Raw genomic sequence first — 27,055 nt, 5'->3', positions numbered from 1 at the left:
AAGGCGTTGAAGAGGGTCTCTGAGACTGCTTCCCCTGCTTCTTGTAGCCTTGTGAGCAACTCTTGTCCTCTGATGAAGAAGCTGTCCAAATCCTCAGAATCCTCGAGCTGCAGTCGAGCAAGCTGTGCCACTAAAGTCACCACTGTCGGCGTCTCCACACTCTGAAATCTCTCTTGCAAAAGCTTCCAAGCCTTTGCTCCATCTCCAATGCCATCATCTCCCACACAGTCATGTCTCATCAGCATGAGGGTTGTTGCATCTAGAGTCAATGCCAGATGGCACCACACATTGTTCCGTTTCTCCTTGATGTCTGCAACTTCCTTCTCATATGCATCCTTCAGCACCTTGTGGTTCTTCTTTTCATCATTGGTTGCACCATTGGCCAGTGGCGCAGGCTCATTGGGTTGCTCCTCTGTCCCCAGTAGTGATTTGTAGAGTCCCTTCGTCTGCATCATCGCCACAAATCTTGTGCTCCAGATCGGAAAGTCCTGTGCCTTTCCTGTGTAGGTCAGCAGCTTCACTGTCTGTTGATCCATTGAAGTTTGAGCAGGCAAAACAGTTGTGAAAAGAAAAGGTACTAAGCAGAAAAGGATTATGACTGTCAACGACAAATTAGGTTTGTTTTGGAAATTAATTTTATGACTTAGAAAATTGCTGGGCCCATAACCTGTTGGGTTATGGACTTTCGCAAGCGGAATAAAAAGCGTTTTTAACTAAGTAAAAGAATTAATTTCTCAAAAATGAGAGAATAACAAAATGATATTTTACAGAAGAATTTAGAGATTTACAGGAGAGATCTGATTATTAGATCAAGATGGTGATTTGAATTTGGGGATGAAAAAGGACTCAAAAATCAGCTGTATATATACCCATTATCAGTGTGAAAAAGTCAAGATACAAAACTAATCTTAGCACCGTGATTTATAGTGGGGGTCGTAAAGGTTACCCAATATGGTTTGCTTCTGCAAATCAGTCGCAAAGGGAACCATAAATGGAATGCATTTGCACTTTTCTGAGAATTCATTCACACTTCCGGAGATATCATCATCATTTAATACATGCTGGGAAGATTTTACATCAATTAATCTAACTCTAATAATAGTTATCTAGATTCACCAATTTGAACCGAATATTGATTCTCAGCACCATTTCTTGACGATTCATTTATATAACTTCTTTGATCAAAATCAAATTGCTTGTCTTTCTAATCTGGTAAGTCAAACTTTCTTTCTAATTCTCACTAAGTTTAAGACTATAGTTTGATCGAAATTCTAACAAAAATCAACAGTTATCAGCACTTTTTCTAAATGATTTTTGCCCAAACACGGAATCAAAACTTTTAACTTATAGTTTTATAAAAAAATTATGCTCAATGCTTTCTCTTAACCGCTCCCAAATTTGATTTTAGGGGTAGCAACATGGGGTGCAATTGCCAACAATCAGCTACTGGTACCCTCTCTAGGTGACAAAGCCCCACTCAGGGTTCGGTACCACGTGAGCCCGGGTCAAATGGGCTTGAACCCTAATCACACCCACTTTGTGTTGGTAGATGATGGATCAACCGGGTTCTTCGGGAGAGAGCAGGAGTTAAGAGGATTGTTGGAGAAAGAACTATGCAAGAGGTGAGGAATCATTAAAAGTGAAGCATAGAACCTGAAAAGTGTATTAGAAGTAAAATATTTTGAAGAAATTGTGATACAGGGGATCAGTAAAAAGTCCAAGATCATATAGTCATCATGTGCAAAATTTTCCCGAAAAATTGTTATGATACAAGAATCCAGCACAAGTCTGACAGAATCATGAACAACGGTAAAATTATTGTTAGATTAACGCTGTTGCAACTATTATATTATACTAAATAGTCGCTCTAGTACTTTTAACATGTTAAAAGTACTAGAGCGACTATTTAGTATAATAACACCTTAGTGAGAAAATTTAGAGTGCAAAAAAGTATATTTGCCAAGTTTCTAGTGTACTAGCAGTTCATGGCCATCATGCCTTAACGGCATGTGAGACTTGAATTAAAAGTATCACCATCGAACATGCGAATAAAATATGCGCATAAATATGATAAAACTATCTTGAAATTCTTTGCTGCTTATTTGCAATCAGATTGTTGAACAAAAACTAAAAGGAAGAAATTGGGTATTATGGCGTTTGGTATTTTGGCATTGAGTACATTCTCATTTAATAAATGTCTTTTCGTTTCAAGCCGTTCCAAAAACTTCAAATATTTTCAAGCTGTTCCATAACTTCAGAAGTTAGGACAAATAAGGGTAATTGGGGACCATAGGTAAAGCGAGTTTAGCCGATTACAACAGGCAAAATTGCTCAAATTTGACAAATTTATGGGTTATGTTATAGCTATCAAATCAACTGTGTTATTGCATCGGACTCGTTATCAAAACTGTTTCGGTATAGAAGTCATTTTCTGGCGTCAAAATATTCAATTCCAGAATTGAAACATAAATTTAAAAGGCTTTTTTCTTTTTTTTCGTAGTTTCCAGTTAGAGTTTTCGGGAATACTGTCATTCAGACATTATTGCGCCTCATTAGGTGTTTTAAATCTTACACCTAAAAGATCAGGGTTTTCTTTAAATTTCCTAAGCTAGGTTGTGATTTCCTTTAAAGATCAAGAATTTGAGTTAAATTCTCAGACCGATTGTGTTTGAAGCAATCATTACTCTCATGAATTTAAATTTGCAAAAACGTCAGTTAATATGACATTATGGTAAAAAGAATTTTTAATTTCCACGGAAAGTGCAATCTGTTTTCCGTAAATTGAAAATTGTTTTCTGCGGAGTTTCTTCTTTTTGCATATGCATATTGTTTCAGTCCAAAATGTCAAAAAAGTAAGATAAGCAAAGTGCGCTGAGAAAACTTTTACCTATTGCCTCTTTCTGAACCTCGATTGAGCTGTATTTGTTTCGACCCCCACTTTAGTGGGGAGGGAGGAAATATATATTCAAATGGGTTTTTTTTTGTTCAGTCAATTTTGACCGATCGATATAATCATCGTAGAGAGTTGTTAGTGGTATCATCAGAAAGACAGTCCAGCGTAGATTAAGGGATTAAAAAGATTTTTTCTTCTTTTGCTTTTTATAGGGAGTTAGCGAGGTTTAAAGTTTCGTGAATAATTGCTGTTTTTGTTCACATTTTCAGTATTTTTGACCAAATTTTTGTCAATTTTGCTTAAAAAAGTGTAAAAATTGTTAACTGTACTGCTATTTTTTTCTTCTTTAAAGATAAAAGAGGTTTCCTTAGTTGTTCGTACCAAGTTTTTTTGGCTAGAATGTATGCTAAATTTTTCAAAAATCTTTTGAAAGAATTTTCAAGAAAAATAGGACATTTGCTTTTTTTAGCCCACTTGCTTTAAATTTGCTTGAAGTAGAAACCTTAAAGCTGCGATCGAATTCTTCTTAAGCTCAGAATGGAGCCATCTGTAATCCCGCTGGCTTCATGAGTCTTCTGGATCAGATTTTTGCAAATTTTAACTCGATAATTACAAAAAAGCATTATTTTTTTGACAAAATGAAAATTTTGTTTAAAAATTGATCTACTTTGCAATCATTTGAACAATTGAAAAATTTTTTAGACGCGCACCAATATTTGGGCTCATCTTTATCTCACCGTGGATCTATACGATAAAAAATTTTTTAGATTTAAATGGGGCGCGGCCTTTTTTCAAACCATATCCGCTATGTAAATGTTTTTATGTAAATTACTGACAAGAACCTCAAATCAGGATTCAATTACTGTGTCAGACATTATTTTTCAAAAAAGATGTCTAACGAAATTCTAATATGGTTTAAGAGTTTTTATGGCTTCGGCGAAATGTTTTTGTAAAAATTTTATAGTTTTCTTGAGTTTTGCCATCATTTGTTATACTTTTTGTAGCCCAAGGACTTAGTGTCCCCAATCAAAGATGCAGTTTTTTTTATCAGGTATTGATAAACCTAGACAATTTTTCCAGTGGTTATCTAAATTCTCCTATGACTTTGAATATATTTGTTTTAAGAAAATATCGGTGAATTTTTGAATTTTGCCACTATTTTATCTTATTTCTCTCAACTTCGGGCGCAGCCTCAGTAAAAACAAGCAAATACGAATTCCGTGTGAGAAATAAATTATTGTTGGAAACTGTTTTATATACAACTAATTTTTTCTTTGTTTTGATACTACGCGTTTTCAAATAGAGTCCATTTTGTTTCCTTGTTGAATTATCACATTGTTGGCAAATCGAATTGACAGAAAGCATAAAAGGAATTTTGAGCAGCGTTAGAAAAATTCGTATCTGCATATATTAATTGTTTTTGTTGATTTGTTTATGTTTGTTGGGCTGAGACCATGTTATCTCGCAAAATGTTGTGGATTTTTTCTTGTTTTTCAATGTTTGTCTTTCCTTTTGTTGTTTTCCGCCATATACTTCATAACAATAAGTATCAATTGCTTCCCCAGGACGTCTAACACCACCTAGATAAAGATTTCAGTTTATAGCTGTTTGTTTTAATGACTTTCAATTTAAATTTTTTAAAACAGTTTTTTTCAACTGTCTCCTTTTGCTTTCAATTTGGTCACCATCTGTAACTCATCTGTTAGGATGAGGAGAAAAGGATGATATACAGTTCTTGCGGGTAACATCTTATAAGTCTAGAGCCTTGAATAGTGTGATGTCGTTTGAAGTTTGGCTTCTTTGTGTGTTTGTTATGTATTTTAAATTTTGAGGGGTCGTGGCGTGGTCTCATTATTAATAGGCTCAATTGGCTTCCTGAGGTGTTGCAACTTAATCAATCGCTTTTTGTTGAAATCCTAAATCTGTTATGACTTCTGGAAATATTTGTTTTCAAAACAAATTTGGGTTTTTGAGCTTTGTCATTTTTTGAAATCGTTTTTTGGTCGAATTGTGGTTCAGTCTTTGTAAACACTGGTCACATCCCATTTGCAGTGAGCTATAAATTTTAACCCTCGTAACAGTTTAGCTTCAAACTTTTTTTTATAAATTTATACATTTTAGAGGATTTTTGTTTTCTTTTTGGTTTACAACAATAATCGTAAGTCCCATTGGCTTTAAAATTTTGCGCAAATGAAGATTGGATTCTGGTATGTCTCAATTGTTTCCTATGGAGATATAAATGAAAATTTCAGTGAATTCAGGTGATATCTAGTGAAGTTAATTGTTTTCAAAAATAGAAACGTATTTTCTAAATTTGCACCTCGTTGCTATTTCTTCGCTTTTTTGTCGACCTGTTAACCAGTTGCATTGAGAACCGGTCCGAAATTTTTTCTAATGAAGTATAGGTTAAACTGTTTTGTTTAGATTTAATCTGACGCAAGTTTGATTTTGTTATGATTTTTTTTATTGTAGACATCGAGTTGTAGTCGTAAATAATGTTTGTTTTTTGATTTTCTAATGGTATTTTTTAGTAGTTCTATTATCAAAAACTGTCATCGGCCCTCTAGCGTGGCATTATTATATTCCATTGGTTGTTTATTGATCGATATCTATGTTTTTGATCTCTTCATCATTTCGTAGCCATTAAGTTAAGAATGTGGATGAGCGGGGTCGGAACATTATGTGCGTACGCACATTACCGAGCCTCCTTGTTTAACTTAAACATTGAAACTAATTTTAATAGTTCAAACTGAGCCATAGTTCTAAATGTAGCTTTTACAGTTAGCGGGAAATCAGCGGGCGTTTCTCGTACCATTTTCAGCTCCTTCTTAATATTCTTAACAACTTATTAGTCTAATTTACAACATTCAGGAGTAAAGCCACAAGAACTAATTCCAGCAAACTGTCAAATAAGTTATTTGCAAGTTTTAACGGAAGATCAGAACAAAAAGTTTTTACCCAAAGATGTTTAAACACGAAAATACAATTTACAACATTAACTCCGTCCAACTTGGAAATCATCTAATGAACTGGGGTAAGGAAGAAGTGTGGGGGCTGATTATGTAAAATTCTCGAAAATTTTTGGCAGCTCCTCTTCAATCGTAGCGCTCCCCATATTACACTCAACTGCAACTTCCCTAGAGTTGCATTACATTGTTTGAAACTGACGGTTGTCTTGAAACCATTGCAAAATTCCGGCAACAATCAAGCAATCTTACATCAAGTCGTACAAGAATCCTGCTAGACAAGACTGTTGCAAGATAATCGTCATTTTGTCAAGAAAAATAAAATAGTTTAATATTGATAATTTGTTGCAGCTAATTTTTTAGCGTTTTTAGAGAGAGTTGATAATATGGCTTCAATGTGTGACTCTATAGGAACTAATGTAAAGAATTGCAAAATCAATGAGTTCACAATGATCCAGAGAAAAAGTTGAGACTAAGTTGCTGGTTACATGGGCCCCGATCATCTTCTACAGAAAAAGATGCAGAATAACAATAACAAATCAAGTAGTAGATATTAAAAAAAATAACTGCGGCATAATTTCAAATATTCTGCGGAAACTCTTCATAAGCAAACTTGAAAATAGATATTGTTTCATAAAATCCCCGGTTTTTTGAAGCAAATACTGCAAGACATTAAAATTTTAGTTGCTTGCAATGATTATTTGTTTCTAGAATTGGAGGCATGACACCATTAAAAATAGAAGTTATCAACTACTAATACACGCTAAAAGAGTTCTGAAAAAAGTTGGATGGCATAATGGCACTGCTTTGATATCTTATTTACGTGCTTATTTTTAGAGCTTCTCAAAGAACAATTGGAAACCAGTTAGTGGCGACAAAAAAATTGTGCGTGAGTTCCTTAAAGTAGTTAAAAAAATAAAATTAAAATTGTTGTTTTGTCTCACTAAGAGCGACTTGTGGTAAAGTGCAACAAGTGAATCAGTTGAAAATTTTTTATAAACTTGTTACGTAGTAAATAAACGAATTATTGTCCCATCAGAATCGACTTACTGAATTCGGGTACAATCTCATTTAATATATTTCCTTTTGTTACAAGCTAGTTCATAAACTTCAAATATTAATGAAATTAGGAAGAATAAGGTTAATTGGGGACCCGAAGGAAAAGCGAGTTTGCCAATTAGAACAGGCAAAACTGCTCAAAATTTACAATTTTATGGGGTATATTATAGCAGTCAAATTAACTGTGTTATTGCATCGGACTCGTTACCAAAAGTTGTTTATGTAAAGAAATCATTTTCTAGCGTCAAAACGTTCAATTCCAGAATTGAAACATAATTTTTAAGGCCTTTTTTTGTAGTTTCCAGTGAGAGTTTTAGGGAATACTATCATTCGGACTTTGGATCTTTTGCGTTTCTGCGCCCCCAGCTTAGTGGGCGCATATTATTTGCACCCCCCAGACGCACGTGCAATATTTTTACATAGTAATTTACTATGTAATGGCACGTGCTCTGTTACTGAGGGGCGCAAACCGTACTGGGGGGGGGCACAAACGGAAAAGATCCCGGGTTTCTTTGCGCCTCATTAGGTGTTCTAAATTTTACACCTAAAAGAGCAGGGTGCTGCAGACTACCTTTTGTCTCGTGAAGCATGCTCTCAATTTGCGTCATTTAACACCCGTAAGCATTGATCCGCGTCATTTGAACGCTATAACGCCCAACCACTTTCTTCAAGGAGAATACTGCACCGGTATCCCCTTTCTTGACGGTATTAATGAATTTCACCATCTTAAACGTTTCACCCGTGCGCAGTCGTACGCTAATGCGATCTGGTCCCGTTGGATAAGAGAAAACGTACCGACGCTGAACCGACGCTTTAAGTGGCAGACGCCCTCCGAGCAACACCTTAAGACAGGTGACTTTGTTTGGATAGTTGAGGAAACCAAGCCTAGGGGTTGCTGCACTATCGCTCGGGTTGTTGAACTCCGTTATGGCTCCGATAGTGTCGCCCGCGCTCCACCGTTTTGCGTACGTCAACCGGTTCACTCGTCCGCCCACTTGTGAAACTTGTACCAGTTTTGCCAACATCTTCTTCCGGGTCGAAGGACGTTACGTAGTAACTGGACGACTTATTGCACAATCAAAATCGAGTATCTGAATAAGAATTCAAGTGCGTATAAAACGTTCTAATATACGTAGAAAGTTCCGAAAAAGTTCATCAACCTAATTTTAAGTAAATATAACCGCGATATGTTCGGATTAAGGTTGTTTTCGACTTAATATTTTTATGTTCGCTACACGATTGTTGGCTGATTATGAACCGATATCGACGTCAATAGCATCAGACAAAAAACCTGTAAAACAGCATCAAAAAAACCTTGCCGCTTAAAATTGGCCTTTCACTCTGAACTTGATAATGCTAACACGTTGTTGCGAATATGTCGCTAACATCGATGCATACTGAATATAATTTGATATCTTCACACGTGTTGAATTGAGTCTTCCGAACTACAGTTTCCGAGACTTACTGAGTTAACAATGATGTCGCTTCCGGTCCACGAATATTTGTTGTGAATTGTCGACAACAGATATACCCAATCTCTCTGAAGCAAAGGTTTACTGAAGATGGACAGTAATGCCGTGCTGACTGATACATAGCGGGCCACTCACTACATCCAGGGAGTAGACATCGCGTGTATCTCCGCAATGTGCTACCAGGAAACGGAACTAATTTGCAAAGATGGTGGGTCGCAATTGAAGTGGAACGAACTTTTTTATGCTGACGTGCGTGATGACAACCCTAATTCTTTGTCACAGTAAAGAGGTTGGACAGAATGTGGTATGTTGGATTGGCTTTAAGATACAGAAGAGATGATCGGAACATGTGCATAGGGAATTTAGAGAGTGCAAAAGAAGCTAACAAAAAGGCAACGCAACCATTTTTTGATTCCGAGAAGATGACAAATACGCTGACAGGACTCGAAAACGTAAAACGTAAAGAGAGAACCAAAATTTTACTATAATTTATGTGCAGTAAATTTTTTTGAATTTAAATTGGATAAAAAAAAATCCATCCCCTTAAACAAGTCAAAATTTTCAAAAAGGTTATAGATGATTTAATATGGCAATTGATCACCGATAATTCCCCAAAAAGGTATCTTTGAATTTTTGAGACAAAAAAACATCAAAAAATTGAAAAAATTGACAGAGTTGGTTCATATATCAAAACATGACTTCTGATATAGAGAAACTTGAGAAATTATGCTGAATTATTCAATTGTGAAAATTTTTGTTCAATATTGATGCAATTCAAAAAAAAATAGAAAATCAATATTGAATATTGATAAATTGTACTTTCAGGCATAAAACCATCCAGTTTACTGGATTACCGTTCTGTATCCAAAAAAACTGAAAAAAAGACCGCAAAAATAGAAAGACTTGGACAAAAGTATAAATTTTTGACAAATTTGAGAGTAATCAATTTTAACAGAAAAAGTTCGTCAATTGAGTGAAATTCAATGCACACAAAAAAGTTGTAGAAAAAATTCAAAACCTCCGGGCTAGAGAAAAAATTATCGAATTACCACAATTTTTCTCGTCGCTTGTTTATGTACCGTTTTGTCTGCATCTTTTTTGTCTCTTTACTCTTAAATTTTCCGTGCTCCATTTTTTTCAATAGTATCGATCGTCAAAATTTTCGTCTTTCGTTTTCTCCATATACTTTTCCAGATTTCGATGTAGAAAGTCATTTGCAATGAAATATGTTTTTGTTTTTGTTGCAGTATGTTGATTATGCCAGTATGCTGGGTTGTTGCTTTGATCTTGTTGCCTTCTAAGGTGCGTTTAGGTTCATTCTGGAGTTACGGCTATGTTGTTTCTGGACTTTTCCAGCTGTCAGTCTACAAATACACTATTGTAACTAATTTAACTTTTGCTGCAGTTTGTTTAATATTGTTTGTATGCTGATTGTTTGTTTTGGTTCAGATTTTGATGTAGAACGTCATTTGCAATGAAATAAGTTTTTGTTTTTGTTGCAGTATGTTGATTATGCCAGTATGCTGGGTTGTTGCTTTGATCTTGTTGCCTTCTAAGGTGCGTTTAGGTTCATTCTGGAGTTACGGTTATGTTGTTTCTGGAATTTTCCAGCTGTCAGTCTACAAATACACTATTGTAATTTATTTAACTTTTGCTGCAATTTGTTTAATATTGTTTGTATGCTGATTGTTTGTTTTGGTTCAGATTTCGATGTAGAACGTATTTGCAATGAAATATGTTTTTGTTTTTGTTGCAGTATGTTGATTATGCCAGTATGCTGGGTTGTTGCTTTGATCTTGTTGCCTTCTAAGGTGCGTTTAGGTTCATTCTGGAGTTACGGCTATGTTGTTTCTGGACTTTTCCAGCTGTCAGTCTACAAATATACTATTGTAACTTATTTAACTTTTGCTGCAGTTTGTTTAATATTGTTTGTATGCCGATTGTTTGTTTTGGTTTGGGTTTTGATAGGATGTGACTTAAGTTTATTTTGGAGTTACGGCTAGTAAATTCCTCGACCTTTTCATCCTTTTAGTGTACTACCGCATTTCCGTTAATTAATTTATTGTTGTATTAAGCCCCATAATGAACTATGCTAGATTGTCTTGCAGTAGCTTCTCTCCTTCTTCCTAAGGTGTGATTTAAGTTTGTTCTGTTGTTACGGTGAGTAAATTTCTTGATCTTTTCATCCATCCTTGTAGTATACTACTGCTTTGCCGTAAATTATTTGTTTTTGATTTGTTCAGAACCTAATGAATTATTCTAGCTTGACTGGCAGTAGCTTCTCTCCTTCTTGCAAGGGTGTGACATAAGTTTGTTCTAGAGTTACGGCTAATTTGTTTGGTTGAGATTGTTGCTGTGATCTGCTAGCACAGTTCTTTTCCGCCTTCTCGCTCGCTTGCCGCCCGTTCTCTGCCGACGGCCACGTTTTCGTTGCGTTGCGCATTTTGCGCTCAACTTTCCGTCCTTTGGTTTTCCGTTCCGTCGCGCACTGCTCGTTCATCTTGTCATCCTTTCACTTTTGTTTTGTTGCGCATTGCTCGCTAGACTTCCCGCGCGTCACGTTTCCATTGCGTCGCGCGTTGTTTGCTCGATTTCCCGTTTTTTCTCGACGTTCAGATAAGGGTGGTCGGTTTTACGGATTGCCTACATTGTGCTGCGTTTAGGTGCCTTTTGCGTTGGGTATGTTTTGCGTGAATTCCGGTTTGTTTTGATTGTGCGTGTAATAGAAAACAGTATGCAGTGGTAGTTTTTCTGATTTGTCGAACGAATGACATCGTGACGTCCAATAGTCCTGATCAAAAAGTTAAAGAATTGTACGCCACCAGATCAAAGCGTGAAGTTAAATTGCATGCTATGCATGAAGAGATCCTTCATTGGATAAATAGTCAAAGTTGGCGAAAAAAAGTTGAACGCCTGGTAAAAAAAATGCAGCGAAACTTTTACAAATGTTGTAGACAAAAATGAGGACTTGGTTGCGTTTGCTAGAAAAACGCAGGATCCAAGCGGACTTTTTCTTTCATTACAGTTTTACTTGGAGACAATGGCAACTATGAACGACATGATCCTCATTTCAGCACAAAACTACATCAATTCTGTTGATGATAAAGTAATTGAGTTTCGGAAACCGAGGACTTCCATTCGTTCTAAAGTTTTTTCAAGGATGGCCTCGTCAAAAGTAACTAGTCAACATAAACTTGCATACGTGTTTGCCAATTTGAGGCGCGAGGAAATTGAAAAACAAAATGAAGCAACGATTTGCCTCGCTAACCAGAAAAAGCAAATGTAATTAGAAAAACTGGAATAAAACAACAAGAAACGGTTGCCAGAGGCACCTCAACAAGAGTTTGAATTATGGAACGCTATTTCCAGAGGTATCCATTCTGAAACAACTGCAAGTGCCATGAGCTCAATGAGACTTTGAAAAGCTGTCCATGAATGCATCAACACCTCACTTTTTTAATTTTAAACAATGAGGAGATAACTACTGAACCTGAGATTACAAATTACCTTCCAAAACGCCGTGGGCACAACGAAGGCGAAGCAGTAGAAGATCAGCACACTAAAATTGCAAGGCAATTTTTCCCACAATTTTGTCCAGCCAATTACATTTGAACCAATGAGAACTTACAGCGACTCAACTCGTACTATACTCCACCGGAGATTTTTTGGCTGTCGCTAATGAGCAGGCTTTGTCACAGGAGCACCAACCGGCGTAAGTAAGTGAAACAGGTGAGCAAGGCATGCCGTCTCCAAGCTTGACTAACCAAGGAATCGCAGATAGCCACCCGCCTTACGTACACGTCCCAGGGGCTTCTCTACCACACATTTAACAGCCCGCTTTACCGCAGCCGTTCGAATCGCAAGTAATCAAAAATTTTTACTCGGAGTTTTTCACCACGCAATACTTTAAATTTCAAAACCCAGAGGAGCTGAAACATTAAGGCTGCCTGAAAATACTTCGGCCCAGCGTATAAGCCCCCGACAACAACTTAATTTTGATCCCCGATCCGGGAACGCCACTTTTACTCCTTTTCCGACAACAAATAATCAAGCCCCCGCAATAAACTTTCCCTTTCACCCAAGCGCTCCACCAAGTCCAAACAACCAAGAGCACAATGTGGAACCCGCTATACCTGATAACCGAATCCAGTGTTTGCAACTAACCTCACTGCTCCTTTTCCACACGCCCCTTTGATCCATCAGCCTCCTGTTCATAACACGTTTCAAAACAATGCTAACTGAGTAGACAAAGTTGTACGTTCCGTTGCTTCTTCTGCCCTATATATGCCCAATATACTATTTGACCTACAGTTTCTGCCAAATATGAGGCATTGGCTTTTTACACAGCACAGAACGTAAAAAGATAGCCAAAGCATTAATACCGTGAACATTGTACCTCCAAATGTACAGGCACATATTGCACCCTCAAACACTAATGTTCGATTACGAATAAAACAGAATCTACACCTTTGATTAATATGCTACCCCCCTATCGCAACAGAGAAACCCGATCGCAACTACCAGTATGGTCGTACCTAGTCAAGCCACTCCGGTTTTCCACCAGACATATCCTTTTGTTGGACACACTCCATTGAGTTTGACAGGTCCACAAGTGTCTGAACCTGCACCTTCAATAGCAGACAATGCGTCATTGATTAAGGAATGGGCTGATGCGAGAAAAAGTAGGAGAAACAATCCTTTGCCCAAATGCAATTTTGCACAGTTCAAGGGCGACTTTTTACAATGGAATGAGTGGTATGGCCAATTCAAAAGCGCAATTGACTGGCCGTCCCTCACTGAAAACGTTAAATTGACCTACCTTACAACGCTGGCTGCTGATAAAGCAATTATTGCAATCGTGGAATTTGCTTAGTGTGGTTTAATGTTCCAGAATTCACTAAGGACTTTTGAACATGCAATTTTCTTTGAGCAATTTTTTTTCACTAACCTGAACAATTTTTCACCTCATAAAATGCACAATAGTGAACATTTTTAATTATTCTGCAGCAGCATCCAACTTTGTCGGGTTTTTTAAGTGACTATCATATAATGCTAAATTGAAGAGCCCTTCCCTAATCAACAAAGTTGTACAAAAGTTACCACCAAACATGAAAAGGTCAGTCGTGGACGCTCTTTACGGTTAAAAAGCACCCTGCTTAGCCTACTGACTTTAACGATTGGCCTAATGAAATGGCTGGGCCCAAAATCTTATGAAACAAAGCGCAACCAAGGTAGAACTTGAAAAAAGCAGCACTTCAGCATCCAACAGCCTCAAAAGGGTTTGCAAGAAATTCAGAACAATGGGAAACAAAGAAGCAAATGCCATTTTTGTCCACTAATCACCTACTCTTACCGCATTGAATGCAGATTTAATCATCAGCTGTGGGAGTGTCGTGTTTTCATGGCAAAGACTTCAACCCAGAGAGCAAAGTGGTTGGCGGATAATAAGTTTTGCTTTTCGTGGTTGCAGGAAAAGCACACTTTCCGTCAGCACCCTCAACCAAGAAAGTGCGGGGCACAAGGACGCAAAGGTTTGCATATCACACTATTGCATGGAGTATATATATATGGTTTTCCCAACAAAAAACTCACCAAATGCCATCTTTGCTCAGATTTCTGGCAACACAGGCCAATGTAAAGAAACTACTAGTTAACAGCCGCCTAAAAAGGCCACAACGATGTAATCTGTTACTGACGTTAAGTGGTTGTTTCAGGTGACTGAATTGCAGTTGGTCAATTTTTAAGGGCTGCATACCAAGGCTTTAGTTTTGTATTATACCGCCTGCAATAACTCTTGATTGGCGGGTAGTCTCAAAGATAGGTTTGGTTTGCACGGTAAAGCACTAAAACTAACTGTCGAGGGTATAAATACCGAAAAAATCGTTGATACTAGGATTGTTGAATTGACTGTGAAACTTAGAGAACATCATGATTTTGAACCACCTACCATCAATCCTTTAAAAAAGGAGAGTCTGAGGGGGGGGGGCTCAGATATTATTATTCTACAGACCCTGCAAGGGACCTACCCACTTTTAGCTGTCATTGACCCCGTGACATATTCCAATAAAGACAATGAGATGAAACACGGACAATATGTCTATCATTTATTCCATCCGATAGAATACTTCACTGCCGATGAGCCTTGCCGTACGCTTACCCATATGTTGGGTCCTAATCAGTCCGTTACCATTGAGTTGCACTTTGATCTCGACGTGTTTTAATGTGAATCTCGAAGATAACAATGAGTTAGCAAGTCAAATAAAGTCTTGGTACGACATTGAATCGTTCGAAGCAAACCAGCAGGTCGGCCCACGATCAACAGCAGACGCAAGGGCTCACGAAATCATTGAGAAAAGCACCGTAAACAATTGACTGAGATATGACGTCGGATTTTTATGTGGTCAGCGGAAAACAGAATTTCCGAAATAACTAATTCTTCTCCCTCGTGCAACCAAAGTCTCTCGAAAAATGATTAACCAAGAATGAAGACCTTAGGGAGAAGTATACTAGTACCATCAAGGAAGATCTAAATAGGGGGATTTAGATATTGAGTTTCTGGACAACTACAAAGTTGAGAACTGGTCCGATAAAGAGTGGTACCTACCCCACGATGCGGTTTTAAAATCGAACAAAATCGGGTAGGGCGAATAGGGTGCTCAATTGAGCAGCAAATATCACGGTGCTTCGTTCAAAAAGTTCTTGCTCACTGGCCCTGATCTGGTCCAAAACCTTATTTATGTACTTCTCCGCTTCCGACAACAGCCATATGCCGTCTCTGCCGACATCATGGGAATGTTTCTACATGTTGCGTTATTATCATCAGATCACACTTCATTTCGTTTTCCGTGGAGGGAGGACCCCAAAACTAACGTTGTAGTGTATCAATATACGTGCCGTTTTTTGGATCTAAAGACTCGCGCACCTGAGCCAACTGTCCATTACAACGCACTGTTAGAGACAATGCTAAGAATAACCCCAAAGTTGCGAAAGCTGCCCTTAAAAGCTTTTACGTGGACGATTACCTTGACTCAGTAAGGTATTGTGACAAAGCCTCAGAAGATCGAAGGAAATGGTACATCTTCTCCATTTTGGTTGTTTCAAGCCTACAAAGTTTGTTAGCATTGTTTGCGAGGTTATTGTTTCATGTTAGAAGGATTTTGCAGGCGCTTGGTCTAACGTGTGACAATAACAATGACACTTTTTTTTGTGTAGGTGTACAAGCTGCGCTATCACCAAGTCACTCACGCAGCTCTTGGTCCTGGGTCTTGTCTCGAAAGTCTTTGATCCCACAAGTCTTGTTGCACCGTTTACTCTTGGTGCTCGACACCTCCTAAAATACATCTGCCAGTTCACAGGACAACATTGAAATGATGACCTCACGCAAGACAAGGTTCAAAGATTTTTGGTTCGAAGTTCGGACTTACCGAATCTTAAAACTATCAAAGTTCCCCGAAGTTATTTGACTGGACCCCTTTGATAAGGTAGAATTGCATATGTTGGGTGACAAATCCCAGGATTTTTTAAGTGGCATCGCATTCCTTCGAGTCCGAGTAACAACTCCTTTGGTCGAGGTAAAAACAGAGCTTGCGTGTGTATTCAGAAAAGCGCAAGTGGCGCCAAGGAAAGTACTGACTGTCCAAAAACTGGTATTGCAAGCAGCTCTAGCCACTCGGCTGAAGAATGAACTTTTTCGGGCTCTTTTTGTTACTTTCAATCAAGTATTCATGTGAACAGACAGCATGATTGTTCTTCAATAAATTTTTTCTGATGTAAAGCAAGCAATCTTTTTTGCAAAACGCGTTTGCGAAATCGTGTAGTATACCAGCGTTGACCAATGGAACCACGTCTTAACTAAGAATAATTCAGATGGTGCCAGCACGTATGGATTGTCGCTGAAGCTCTGCAACTAACCAGTTGGGTAAAAGCTCAGCATTTTTTTCAGATAATTCACGTTTCCCGTTTGTACCGAACAAAGACGTTATTAAAACTCTCAAACTTGGCGTCGACTACACAATGGACTGAGATAAGACGTCGGAGTGTTGTGATCAGCGGAAAAAACAAATTCCCAATTTGCTAATTCTCCTCCATTGTGCAACCAAAGTCTCTCGAAAGATGATTAACCAAGGATAAGACCTTAGAGAGATGTATAATAGTACCATCAAGGAGGATCTAAATAGGGGGTATTTAGATATCAAGTTTCTGGACACATACAAAGTTGAGAACTGGTCCGATAAAGAGTGGTTCCTACCCCGCGATTCGGTTTTAAAATTGAACAAATTGGGTAGGGCGCATAAGGTGCTCAATTGAGCAGCAAAGTTCACGGTAATTCGTTCAATAAGTTCTTGCTTACGGGCCCTCATCTGGACCAAAACATTATTTAAGTACTTCTGCGCTTCTGTGATACCTATGCATACATAATTATATATTGAAACTCATATGTGTACTAAATTGTGAATTACCCTCTATTTTAATATTAATGTCATGCATTTTTTAACTAAGGATCTGGTCCAAAACATTATTTAAGTACTTCTGCGCTTCTGTGATACCTATGCATACATAATTATATATTGAAACTCATATGTGTACTAAATTGTGAATTACCCTCTATTTTAATATTAATGTCATGCATTTTTTAACTAAGGATATGTTGACTTTTTATTATTCACTTATTCACATATAAAAATATTCCTGCTAGTCTATTAAATTAGTTCATAGATTGTTCACACTATTTATATTATAATAATCACAATCTTGCTTAATCTGCTGAATTCAAGTTGTCTCTGTAAACGCTCTTCAAATGCACAAGCCAACGTTAGCATGGAATCGCTCTGCAATTTCATTTGGTAAATTCAGTAAAACTTGCTTAAACGCGGATTCGCTCCGCAATTCCACTGTAAAAATTAGACAACGTATTTGTAGCACCAATATTTGGATTACAATTCCAATAGCTATTCTCTCAGCTATAACATGGCGCAGTCAGCACTAAAGGACAGCAGCAAATCTCCACTCGGAATTCAGTCCTTTTGGAAAAAGCAACTCTAGAGCTCCCTCTTCGATGGGAAAACTGGAGTACACAACTCAAACTGGCGATTCTTGCTCGCGAAGGGATCGTAATGGATCTTCTCCTGGCCGACCCTCCAGAGCATGTTGTTTCACCCCCCGAACCCGCTTACAAAGACGCGGTTGAAAATTCTATAGCGCAATCGGAACGATACAGACGAACTCGTGATGAACAAGCAAAGACGGCGTGGAGAAATCACTGTCTATATCTTGAAACTATAGGCGTATTATGCGGAGACAAACCTTGGAAAGTTTGCGACCAGAAAGCATCGTTTTTGATGTTTTTGAGTCTCAGAACAGAAGGACGACGAGTTTTCAATTTGAAAATTCCGGCTGTCAGTTTAGATGAAATTCCAACAAGAAATCTCTGGAATATTTTAAACAAAACTTCCATCCGAATTCATAATATAACATTCGATTAATATCTCTTCTTAACGCGAAAACAACAAAAAGCTGAACCAATTGAAAAATTCTACGGTCATCTTGAAGAACTGTCTGAAAACTGTGATCTGGGAGAAAAGGGAGATACCATCATCAGAGATGTCTTTATTGCAAACGTGCAAAGTGAAGATATTCAAAAAGAGCTTCTAAAGGAGACGGTGGAACCCAATAAAACTTTGACAATGGCAATTAACATTGAAATGGGCACTCTTAACCAACTTAAAATCAACGCTAGTAAATCCGAACTCAATTGCACAGTCAATCGAGCACAACGGATGCGCATCGCAAATGCTACTCCCTATTCAAATATGATTTCCACTGCCCGGAAAAAGCCTACAACATACCATTTTTGTGGACTTAGTTGGACTTCGGAACATTGTAACAAATGTTCTGCACTTGGACAGAGATGCAATAATTGTGGCATTGAAAATCACATCGCGAAGGTTTGTCAAAAACCTAAGGATCCTAATTTGTATCCAAAACCTAAATCACGTGTCAATAATGTCGAAAAAGAAGATGATCAAACTGATGATGTTAATCAAATTTCGGCTGATTATGACCCTGATCTAGAATCTAACTACTCATCGGATGAAGATAATTGTTTTGCACCAGTATCTTCAGCGGATTCTACAACTCCTATAGAAACGATTTATCTTCCTGTGGTATTCGGAAACACAGCATAAAATGTCTTTGTGGATTTGGGTAGTGTTTGCACGATAATAAATGAAACTCTGACAAATTCTATCACTTCCCAAGACCCAAATTCGAAGTGGATACGCGAGGATGCTCCCAAACAATTGAAAATTTTCTCTAACGAACTGATTCAAACGCTTGGTATACTCCAAACGTCAATTCGAAGTAACAATTGGTACGCGAATCCATTTGAAATTCAAATAGTGACGGATGGTCATCGTTCACTGTTGGGTAGAGATTTGTTCCCTGCCTTCGGACTTTCAAATCAACAATCTAATAGCCCAAAGACAGTTAATGAGGTAGAACACGAACATTGTCCAATCAAAAAAACGGATTGCAACTGATTTTCCTGACTTAATCTCCAGAACTGGTGAGCCCAAATTACATACAATTCTTGCAAATTTTCATAAAAATTATACCCCAACACACCAAAAAGTTGGTCGTGTTCCTGTAAATTTTTTAAACACAGTATCTGATGAATTGATAAAAATTTCGGATCAAGGACATATTGAAAAACTACACGAATGCTCAGAAGAAAATTTCATTTCCCTGATCGTCATCACGGTTAAGAAAGACAAATCTGTAAAATTGTAAAATTAGCTCTTGATTCAAAAGTCTTGAATAAAGCAATTCATAAAATAAGTATCAAATGCCGAACATAGATAGTCTTATTGATTCTATTTCACAACACGTCAACGATTCCAATCAAGGTGATAATGTTTATTTTTCAACAATTGACAAAAATATGCGTATAGTCAATTAAATTTGCATCCAAATACTTCTCGTCACTGTAATTTTGATATCATTTGCGGTGACTCTACTGGTACATATCGTTTTAAAAATGGGTTTTACGGTCTTACGCATATGCCGGCAGAGTTTCAAAAAGCCATGGATTACAAATTTGTTGGTTTAACCAATACATATTGTTTTCCTGACGATATAGTTGTAGTTAGTAAAGGTAGCGAGGAATCGCATATCAAATACGTATACAAATGCTTACAAAAATTGATGCCGATAACCTCAGAATAAATTTGAGCAAATGTCATTTTGCAAAACATCAGATAAACTGGCTTGGTTTTACATTCTCCAAAAATGGTGATAAGCCCATAGAATCAAAAACAGCAGCTATAGCAGAAAACAAATCTCCAAAAACACTAAAACAACTACGATCATTCCTAGTTAGTGTTCATCATTTATGCAAATTTATTCGCAATCTGGCAAAAAATTGTCATCCTCTTCGACCTATGTTAAAGAAAAATTAAAAATTTATTTGGACTGAAATTCATCAAACTCAATTTGAACATATTACAATTACAATTGCAAATGCTACGGAACATACTCATTTTAATCCGACACTGGAAACGCGAGCCAATTGCTATGCATCTTGTCAAGTTCTAGGCGCCGCACTAGAACAATTGAATTGTGAAGGGTGGAAAATTGTGGTTTTTGCATCTCGTTTTCTTAGAAGCAATGAAGAGCGCTTCAGTATTACTGAATTAGAATTACTAGGTGTGGTTTAGGCCATCGAATATTTTGAATATTATCTTTTTGGAAAATTTTTTACAGTTTCGACAGATCATAGAGCACTTCTCTCAGTTTTGAAATCTCATCGTTCAAATAAATCATATAATATTCGATTAACGAGGTGGATTAATCGTTTGTTTGATTTTAATATACAACATATCCCTGGCACTCGTATGGGATTAGTTGATTATATTTCGCGCCAACCAAATCAGAAAGCAAAAAGCATCACTCATTATGATGAGGAATTCATGTTAGTTAAAATTTCTCGCATTTGCGACGCAATCACGACTTTATTTAGTAACTCAAATAAAATTTAATTCCAAAAGTAGCATAATACCTCCAAACGTAAATTACTTGTGAACAGGACTCGAGTCCACTCGCACAAATTCACCAAACACAAGGCACATATTCCACTTTCTTCAAATAACTCATTCACTTCTAAAGCAAGAGTAAACAATTACAACTCAGAATTCATTTCAAGCTTCACATATCACGCAAATCACTTGCTCAAAATTAATACTGCATCCGCTCCGCAAATCCAGATAGTAAACTCAAAACTAAATTCAGTCAATAATCCTGATTACAAAAATCAATCAATTCACAATGTCTGCTAATGAGTCTTCTCAAATCAATCCTCCTACATCCCCTCAAACTCCCCGAGTAACATTTCGAACCCATTCAACGCCAAATACAAACACGAGCACGAGTGTCAACAACACCCAGACTTCATCATCGCGGGAACATAGGGACATTGAACTTTCCCTAGAAGAATTTTTTGAGAACAACTTAAATCAGCTCTTCACAAAGTCCTTCCTCGCGGTTCTCACAAGCAAGGATGCTGTCCTTAAAGAGATCCGGGACTCTGTAATTCAGGACGATGAGGCCAGATGCAAAGAAGTCAGCCAATATATCCATTCTTTCTGGAAGGATCTCCATGTGAAATCCGGTTGCCTTTGTGTTGACGAACGCGTCGCGATTCCCAACTCAGTTAAAGACGCTGTACTCGAGTCAATTCATATGAAAAATCCTGGTAGTTGGGGGATGATTTCGTTGTCCCAATATGCATGGTGGCCGTACATGCATAGAGAAATCCTTGCTAAAACCCCTGATTGTGTACCATGTACAGAAATCGGTAAGAATATCAAACCTATTATTCCTTAATCCAAATGGCATCCACATAAACTATGTCAAGAACCTCATGAGGAGATTCAAATTGACTTTAGGTATCCGATACTGAATGAAAAAGATAAAGAAATTTACTTTCTCACATGTATTGATCGCTATTCAAAATGTCCTACAGCTGAGATTTTCGAAAAAGCCAATGGTAATAATGTTGTTAAATTTCTGCGTGAATATGCATATAATCATGGGGTTCCACGAACGATACGTTTTGACCAAGCCACCTGTTTAGTAGGAAAACAAGTCACAAATTATTGCAATGAAAATAATATTAACATTCTTGACGCTCCTGTAGGTGATCATAGAGCTATTGGATCAGTGGAGCGAATGATTCAAACAATAAAACGGCGCTCATCCTGTATGAAAGCTGAACTCAAAGAAACATTTTCTACTTCCGCTGCAGTTAAACTAATTGTTTCAGACCTACATTTAACAAAGCAGAAAACTACAAAGAACCAACTTTGGTTGTCCTGCAAATACTCCTTTAAAGAATATTAGTACTGTTTCCTCAAGTTTAAATTTAACCTATGAAAAAATTATTAACTACTCTTTAGATGCTGGCACTGTTCCTGAGGAAACCTTCCTTGACAATGCCGGGTGGAGCAATTCCGATAGAAGCAATCTTGAAATCGATAAGAAATTGTGTCAGGCACAACAAGATGCAGGCCGTCGCTATCGCGATTCTGATGACAAGGAATCGCGCTTCATCCGAAAATAACCAATCCCATCCCCAGGACAGAGGCATCTTTGAAAATTAAACTTGCCCAAAAACTTCCTAATAAGAAAATAGCGAAGAAACATCTGGTTGGACTGTATGAGTTTCTCAAAACCGAATCACATGTCACTAAATCTTCACCGACAACAACCTTTATAAATGAACCTGGACGATCACCAGTTAAAGTTCGGGATAGTGACTTCGCAAAAATCGGAACTAAGGCAAAACGGGCAACTAACCTTTGGACATACGCACAATGACGGCGAGCACCTTATGAGGAAACTACGGAGACCAAAATAGCAAAACACAGCAATGACTTGAAAAAGCATAAGCGAGGGGAAACTAAAATTTGTCATCGTCTACGAGATACAACGTCAGTAGTCTCTTCCGTAAACTCCAATGTAACTTGTGCTCTGACAGTTCAAAAACCTTCCAAGCCTCAACCTAAACGTCGCCGAAATACAGCCTCCTTGAGTGAACCTAGTGATCAAGCACCTCAAAAACAGCCTGGACCCTCAATGGTACTCGACCCACAAACACAAAACGAAAGTTGAAAACGCAAACGGCCCCAATTTTATGGCTTTTCGGAGGCGGACTTTTCTCCAACCAGGTTATTGGCATCGACAAGTTCATCAAAAACAAAGAAGCGCAAAACCAAAAAGCAAACACCAAAAATTTCGACGACCGGAGAATCTGTAATGGAATTAATCCAGAATGCAGAGCAAGTTCGCAGCCCATCTCCACCAAGGCCTGATATACAGATGGGACAAGTATCTCCATTCGATCCTCGAACCCGTTATTATGAAAATGAGCAAGAAAGGGAAATCTCAGTATGGGAAGCCGAAAATGAAATATAGCCATAAAAAAACTGTTAAAACTCTACAAATTGTCAATTGAGGCTTAAATTAATTCATTCATTTATTCGCCCTGCGAATACTATTTTTTACTTTCTGTGTCATAATTTATTCGTTGCATTCATTTCTCATCTACAGTTCACAATTTTCACATGTATTCGCCCTGCGAATCCAATTTTAGTTTGTGTTTCATAATTTATTTGTTGCATTCTCAAATCCAGTTTACATTATTTATTAGCATATCTGATGTTTGTGTGTTTAAAATTATCAATATGCATTCGCGTCACAAATCCATTAAATTATACAATTTTATTTGTTCATTTCAACATTCGCGGTGCTTTTCCACCCAACGTTTATGTTAATTTCAATTCTCATTCTTTCGTAATCTAAATTGCATCATTATGCATACAATTAGGTTATTGGTGTTGTTCTGTAAAAAATTGTAAATACAATTAAAAATTTTTCTTTTCATGGGGGAAATGTAATACCTATGGATAAATAATTGTATATCGAAACTCATATGTGTATTAGTTTATGAATTACCCTCTATTTTAATATTATATATCATGCATTTTATAACTAAGGATATGATGACTTTTTTATTCACATAAAAAAATATTCCCGCTAGTCTACTAAATTGTTTCATAGATTGTTCACACTATTTATATTCTATTAATCATAGTCTTGCTTAATCTGCTGAATTCATGTTGTCTCTGTAAACGCTCCTCAAATTTTAAAGCTAAATTAGCCTGGATTCACTCTGCGATTCCATTTGGTAAATTTAGTAAAACTCGCTTAAAGCGGATTCGCTCGTTGATTCCACTGTAAAATTTAGACAACGTATTCGTAGCACGAATACAATTCCACTAGCTAATCTCTCGGCTATTACAGCTTCCGACAACAGCCATATGCCGTCTCTGCCGACATCATGGGAATGTTTGTACAGGTTGCGTTATTGCCATCAGATCACACTTCAATTCGTTTTTCCGTGGAGGCTGGACCCCACAACTAACGTTGTAGTGTATCAATATACGTGCCATTTTTTGGATCTAAAGACTCGCCCACTTGCGCCAACTATCCATTACAACGCACTGCGAGAGACAATGCCAAGAATTATCCCGAAGTTGCGAAAGCCGCTCTTAAAAACTTCTACATGGACGATCACCTTGACTCAGTAGAGTATAGTGACAAAGCCTCAGAAGATCGAAGGAAATGGTACATCTTCTCCATATCGGTTTTTTCAGGCCTACAAAGTTTGTAAGCATTGTTTGCGAGGTTATTGTTTCATGTCAGAAGGATTAATCGCAGGCGCTTGGGCTAACGTGTGACCATAACAATGACACTTTATTTGTGAGTAGGGGTACAAGCTGCGCTATCACCAAGTCACTCACGCAGCGTTTGGTCCTGGGTCTTGTCTTGAAAGTCTTTGATCCCACAGGTCTTGTCGCACCGTTTACTATTGGTGCTCGACAGCTTCTAAAAGACATCTGCCAGGTCACAGGACAACTTTGAAATGATGACCTCACGCAAGACAAAGTTCAAAGATTTTTGGTTTGAAGTTCGGATACCGAATCTCAAAAATATCAAAATTCCTCGAAAATATCAAAAGTTATTTGACTGGACCCCTTTGATAAGGTAGAATTGCATATGTGGGGTGACAGTTCCCAGGATTTTTTAAGTGGCATCACATTTCTTTGAGCCCGAGTAACAACTCCTTTGGTCGAGGTAAAAACAGAGCTTGCGTGTGTATTCAGAAAAGCGCAAGTGGCGCCAATGAAAGTACTGACTGTCCCAAAACTGGGATTGCAAGCAGCTCTAATAGCCGCTCGGCTGAAGAATGAATTTATTCGGGCTCTTACTGTTACTTTCATTCAAGTATTCATGTGAACAGACAGCATGATCGTTCTTTAATGTATTTTTTCTGATGTAAAGCAAGCAATCTTTTTTGCAAAACGCGTTTGCGAAATCTTGTAGCATACCAGCGTTGACCAATGGAACCACGTCTTAACTAAGGATAATTCAGATGGTGCCAGCACGTATGTGTTGTCCCTGAAGCTCTGCAACTAACCAGTTAGGCAAAAGATCAGCATTGTTTAGCTAATTCACGTTTCCCGTTTGTACCGAAAAAAAAAACGTCATTAAAAACTTCAAACTTGGCGTCGACCAAGCAGTCACTGTAGTAGACTTTGTATCTCTGGCCACATCTGCTAAAAAACAGACAACTACCATTCCGTCGTTATTCCTATTTGATAAGTTTAGTTCTTATCAAAAGTACTCACTCATTGCCGCTTACGGTCTCCGACTTTTGCCGAAACATGCCTGCTATCATACTCTCGATAGTGGCATTGCTGACTTTACCGAGCTTGACGGAGCCGAGTCATCTCCAGTACTGGGTGGAAAAAGAGACTTTTAAAACCGAAAGGAAGGATCTACTTGACAATAAATCGGTTAAACGACGCAGACAAATTGCTCCACATGCACCGTTCCTTAGTCCAAATGATCTAATCAGTTCCTCAGAACGCATCAAGCAGTTAATGGAAGTTGATATTAACGTAAAGTACCCATCCATCTTAGATGCACGTGAAACTGTTTCTTGAACACATCCATGTAAAGCCTTACCATCGTAGTGTTGAGGACATAACATCAATTGTGCAGGAACACTATACAATAGTGAAACTAAGATCATCTTTGCGTTCCATAAAAGCACACTGTCTGAGATGCCAAGAATTCGAAGCTGCAACTACGTAATCATGTCTAACTTACCTAAGGAGAGACTTGCTTACCAGTCTGCTCCCATCAAGAACACCGGCGTTGACTAGTTAGGGCCGCTTTATGTTACTCTCCGCTGTACTACTGAGGAAAGGTGGCGATTCCTCTTCAACTGTCTTACTGCTTGCGCTGTCCATGTGGAGTTAGTTACATCCATGGACGCCAGTTCTTTTTTTATTGAATTTGAGCGGTTTGTGTCATTTTGGGGTACACCAGCCATGATTTCGTTGAACAATGGCACTAACTTTTTTGGAGTGGAGAATGAACTCCGAGAAACTGTCGAAAAGTGGAGCATTGTCAACATTGCAACCGAATTCGCTCACAAAGGTATAGTCTGGAGGTTCAATCCACTCAGCGCAACTCATCAGGGTGGTATCCGGGAGAGTTTGGTACGCAGTTTCAATTGCGTGTTGTATACAATTATTGGCACGCGTCGCTTCACGAATGAGGTGCCACAGACTACCTTTGTCTCGTGATGCATGCTCTCAATTCGCGTCATTTAACACCCGTAAGCATTGATCCACGTTATTTGAACGCTATGACGCCCAATCATTTTCTTCTAGGAGAATACTGCACCGGTATCCCGTTTCTTGTCGGTATTAATGATTTTCACGATCTTATACATTTCGCCCGTGCGCAGTTGTACGCTAATGCGATCTGGTCCCGTTGGATAAAAGAGTTTGTACCGACGCTCAACTGAAGCTTTAAGTGGCAGACGCCTTCCGAGCAACACCTTAAGACAGGTGACTTAAGACAGGTTGGGATAGTTGTGGAAACCATCCTTAGGCGTTGCCACACTATCGCTTGGGTTGTCGAACTCCGTTACGGCTCCGGTAGTGTCGCGCGCTCCGCCGTTTTGCGTACGTCAACCGGTTCACTCGTTCTCTCGCTTGTAGAACTTGCACCAGTTTTGCCAACATCTTCTTCCGGGCCGGAGGACGTTACGCAGCAAAATGAACGACGTATTGCTTAATCAGAATCGAGTATTTGAATAAGAATTTGAGTGCGTATAAAACGTTCTACTATAGGTAGAAAGTTCCGAAAATGTTCATTAACCTAATTTTAAGTAAATATAACTGCGATATGTACGGATTAAGGTCGTTTCCGCCTTACAATTTTTATGTTCTCTGCACGATTGCTGGCTGGTCTTGAATCAATATTGACGTCAATAGCATCAGACAAAAAACCTGCAAAAGAGCATCAAAAAACCTTGCCGTTTAAAACTGAACTGTCACTCTGAACTTGATAATGCTAATACGTTGTTAAGAATATGTCGCTGACATCGATGCGTACAGAATATACGTTGATATCTTTACACGCTTTGAAATGAATCTTCTGAACTACAGTTTCCGAGACTTATTGAGTTAACAAAACTAGTTAGACAGTAACCTTTCTCCGGGAACCTAAATAATAGCCAAGTTTGTGCTACT

The 27,055-nt window shown here is 38.0% G+C and overlaps 1 protein-coding gene across 2 annotated transcripts in view; it reads left to right on the top strand.

The window, feature by feature from the left end:
- The window catches only part of LOC142336299 (transient receptor potential cation channel subfamily M member-like 2), a 140,195-nt gene that overhangs the window by 16,952 nt on the left and 96,188 nt on the right, over positions 1-27,055 (top strand). For both annotated transcript variants that reach the window (XM_075385017.1, XM_075385016.1), the window contains exon 5: positions 1,409-1,622. In XM_075385017.1, the coding sequence (XP_075241132.1) occupies positions 1,409-1,622 (214 nt within the window). The remainder of the gene's footprint in view (positions 1-1,408; positions 1,623-27,055) is intronic.

This window comes from Convolutriloba macropyga, chromosome 3 (assembly GCF_964194025.1).
Source record: "Convolutriloba macropyga chromosome 3, txConMacr16.3, whole genome shotgun sequence".
NCBI lineage: Eukaryota > Metazoa > Xenacoelomorpha > Acoela > Convolutidae > Convolutriloba > Convolutriloba macropyga.
This window is presented reverse-complemented; position numbering and strand designations above follow the sequence as displayed.